The sequence below is a fragment of the Primulina eburnea genome, chromosome 12 (genome assembly GCF_022965805.1).
Source record: "Primulina eburnea isolate SZY01 chromosome 12, ASM2296580v1, whole genome shotgun sequence".
Lineage (NCBI taxonomy): Eukaryota > Viridiplantae > Streptophyta > Magnoliopsida > Lamiales > Gesneriaceae > Primulina > Primulina eburnea.
In genome coordinates this window covers 8,453,320-8,457,539 of record NC_133112.1, presented here as the reverse complement: position 1 = coordinate 8,457,539, position 4,220 = coordinate 8,453,320, and the positions used below count along the sequence as shown (strand labels likewise).

At 36.7% G+C, this 4,220-nt stretch overlaps 1 protein-coding gene across 1 annotated transcript; it reads left to right on the top strand.

Moving 5' to 3' along the window:
• The first annotated feature begins 2,931 nt into the window (after positions 1-2,931).
• Positions 2,932-3,876, top strand: LOC140806619 (uncharacterized). Its single transcript, XM_073163178.1, has one exon. The coding sequence runs from the start codon at positions 2,932-2,934 to the stop codon at positions 3,874-3,876; it is 945 nt and encodes a 314-aa protein (XP_073019279.1).
• The last annotated feature ends 344 nt before the right edge of the window (positions 3,877-4,220 follow it).

The window sequence follows — 4,220 nt, the reverse complement described above, 5'->3', positions numbered from 1 at the left end:
TTCTGCTTCCAAAACGAGCACTATTGTGCCACTCTCTTAACATATATAAAGAACAAGAGCTTTGTTCGGAACTCATTCAACCACTTTGATAGTTTGAGGACGACAACATTTAATCATTGTAGGATAATAAATGATTTTACAAAAATCAGACAACAAATTTCTTAAAAAAATAGACTAATATCTATACTTATATCGGAGATCCCAATATCTACTGTCATGCAATCAACCTATAAAAAAATATATACATACGCACGTGCACGCACACACAGACATATATGCTACAAATTAACGTTCAATATTTACAGTAAGTGGAGAACGAATACGCATATTGTGAGGATTGATCCGACGATAAGTTTCATGAAATAAATTATTGGAATGTTGTGTTTAGCAGTAAAGAATATATTCCTTATTCAACTTGCATGAAATATTTTATTAATTGGTGGGAACGTAATCCAAAAGTTTCAAATTATTGATGTGAACGTAATCCAAAAGTTTGTGAATTTTGAATGGATCGGTATTAAATCCATTGATGGGGTAATGTCACCATTGATTATCTCAACATGCATATATGAACTTTTCTACTTGGGATTTTTGCTTTATATATATTCCATTTACAAAACGCCAAACTTCAACATGCTTTTTAAAATGAGATATATCATTTCCAAATATATATATTGATATAAATTACAAGAGAGTGAACACTTTTTCTTCTTATATTTTATCTACTGTTTCACACACGATGTATGTGTTGAATGAAATGTATGTTAGGATAATTTTGATGCTTAATGAATGAAAATTAAGCAAATTAATCAATATTTTTTATTGGAAAAATTCGAAAGGAAAAACTAAGCTTAATGAACAAATATTAAGTTCGCTGGTTCTGAATTAAATTCGAAACGAGTTCATCAAATGTTGAAAGAACTTCAAATAAGTAGTCAGAACATGTAAATGACGGAAAAAAAAGTCGATCGTGAACAGTAGCAGGCGCGCTCATACGGGCGAGCCTGCACACGCTTGCCACATGTGCACGGAGCTGCGCGCATGTGCGTGCGGTTGCCGAGAGATCTCGGCAGGTCTCGGCAGCGCGCGCGCAGGGGAGCCTGCACGCGCCTCTTCGTGGTTTTCGTGTCCCTTCGGATTTTCTGGTATTTATTTATTTCCTTGACATTGTTTGATGATTGTGGATAGTTACAATGGCCAAGGGACACCACTATGAATGAAAGATCATGTCTTTTCATATTAACACTACAAAAAAAATTGTTTCTAGAAGCGGTTTTTGAGGAGCACTTCTAAAACCGTTCGTGCAAACTGAACAACAAAATCGGTTTTACTTAAACCGTTTCTATTTCCTTACTTTTAGGAGTGGTCGCATAACCATTTCAGTTGCGCAATTTTTAGTACTGATTTGTATCAACCGCTGCTATATATTGCTCCTATTGATTTAGTTATTAGAACAATTCTGGAAAATACTGTCATTGAATATTTTAACAGTGGTTTCACAAAACCGTTATTGTGGATTGGCGATATATCTCTAATATTTAGCGACGGTTTTTGTTAAAACCATCGATAAAAATAGCGACGATTAAACATAAACCATCGCAATTTTAAATCTGCGACGGTTTTATTTATTACCGTCGCTATATTTAGCGACGGTAATACCAAACCGTCGATACATTTAGCGACAGGTAAAATCAAACGTCGCATGTATTACTTAGCGACTATTTTGCTAAACCTGTCGCTAATATTAGCGATGGTTCTATCATAGCTATCGCTAAATATAGCGACTGTCACCAGAAAAAACCGTCGCAAAATTTAAATTTCGAAAAATCCGCCACAAATAGCGACAGTTTGGCATTGTTAGTCGCTAATAGCGACGGTAAAACCATTAACTGTCGCAAAATTTTCTATAAATACACCCCTTCTGATCCATTATCTTACACTACTTCACAATACTTACCATTTTCCTCTCTTACACATTTTTACCACTTCACAACACATAATTTTTTTTTTTTCACGATTTTAGTTTGGATTCAATGTAAATATTTTCTTTTTAATTTTTGGTAAATTTTTAAGTGTTAGTTAAGATCAGAAATTTTGTTATCATAGTAATTTTGCAAGTTTTTTTAGATTTATTAATTTTTTTTATTTTACCGAAAATATTAGCGACGGAAATCATGATATAACGGTCACTACAGTTGCGACGGAATTTATGAGTCGCTAATTTTAGCGACGGTTATTGATTCCGTCGCTAAAGTTGTAGACGACTGTTTTTTAATCCGTCACTAAGTAGCGACGGTTATAATAAATATGTCTCTAATTTTGTAGGCGACGATTTCTATAAACAACGAAAACAAAACCGTAATGAATAATAGTACGAGCATTATCAAACCGCACCTAAAATAAACAATAGAAGCGGTTCTTCAACTTGTACCACCGGTTGACAAAACCGCTTCTGTAAGATATAAGGTCATCAATAAGAGGAGCGATTTTGCAACCGGTGGTACAAGTGCTGAAGCGGTTAAAACCGATCTTAAAATTGAAAAAAATCGCTTCTGTAGGAGTATTTTTTTGTAGTGTAAAAACATTATATGGTTGATTTATTGAAAAATCAAAAACACATATACAAACATATCATTTTGCATATTGTTTTCTTCCTTCTTTAACAAGGGAGAGTTCATTCATTTCCTTGTGATAGAACTTGAATATTTGAGTGCTCACTATTCAAGAGTTGTAGTCGTATCTTAGGAGAAGATTGCCACAAACCTTAAGCACATTGTGAGGGGTAAATTTTTCTTAAGGAAAAATCGTTCAACATTTGCCTCTATAAACCATTTTCATTGTTTACTTCTTGCTTTTCCTCTCAAATTTGAACACCACAAACAACAATCTTAAGAGGAATTTGGTTTTTAATCATTTGCAAGAAGAATCTCAATGGCATCATCATCTACAACACCACATGGAATCGTTGCACCAGGAGAGAAACCAGAAAAGTTTTCTGGTGCAGATTTCAAAAGATGGCAACAAAAGATGCTTTGCTATCTCACAACCTTTAGTTTGTCAAGGTTCTTGAAGGAGGATCCTCCCACCGTTGCTGAAAATGAGACAAACATCAGCATGAAGGCCGCTTTGGATGCATGGAACCAAAGTGATTTCTTGTGCAAGAACTACGTCCTAAATGGACTTGACAATGCATTTTACAATGTGTATTGTCAAGTCAAGACCGCCAAGGAACTTTGGGATATGCTTGATAAGAAATACAGTATGGAGAATGCGGGCTTGAAGAAGTTTATTGTTGGGAGATTTTTGGATTACAATATGGTGGACTCAAAGTCCGTAATGAGCCGAGTGCAAGAATTACAACTTCTTTTACACGAGATTCATGCGGAAGGAATGAGTCTAAGCGAATCCTTCCAAGTTGCTGCTTTGATCGAGAAACTCCCTCCATTGTGGAAGTACTTCAAGAATTATTTGAAGCATAAAAGGAAGGAGATGGGATTGGAGGATCTCATTGTGAGATTGAAGATAGAAGAGGACAACAAGAGCACCGAGGCCAAGACAAGTAAAATGGTAGCAAGGGTGAACATTGTTGATTCGAGTTTCAAAGGGACAAAAAGAAAGTTTGAAAAGCAACCACAACAAGGCCAACAATCACCAAATAAGAAGAAGTTCAAAGGCACTTTTTATAACTGCGAAAAACAGAATCACATGGCTAAGGATTGTAGGAAGCCAAAGAAGGGAAATCCTCAAGCCAACGTAGTTCAAGAAAGGTCGGTACCATTTGATTTTTCTGAACTTGATTTATGTGCAGTTATTTTGGAAGCAGACTTGGTGGAAATCCCAACGAGTGGTGGTGTGATACCCTTGTCCCACACCTGAAAAATTAAAGATTTAAAATGAGTTTATAAAGGAATACAATGGACTTCTATAGCAACTTTGGTTAATCATTTTCGTAAAGCGAGGACGAATACGAAGTAGTTGCTATAGGGGCCCATTGTGCAGTTACGTAGGCGCGGGCACAGGCTTGGGGCGACACAGAATGGTATCAGAGCCGGTCACCGGCATGGGACACCGAGAAATAAGTGCTATGCGGGGACAACGTGCTACGTGCATGGGAGCCACCTCTTGAACCTACGGGACAAAGTGCTACATGACGGGAGCCACCTCTTGAACCTGTAGGAGCCACCTCTAGATTCTCGGTGCTGGTGGATCGAATGGTCAGG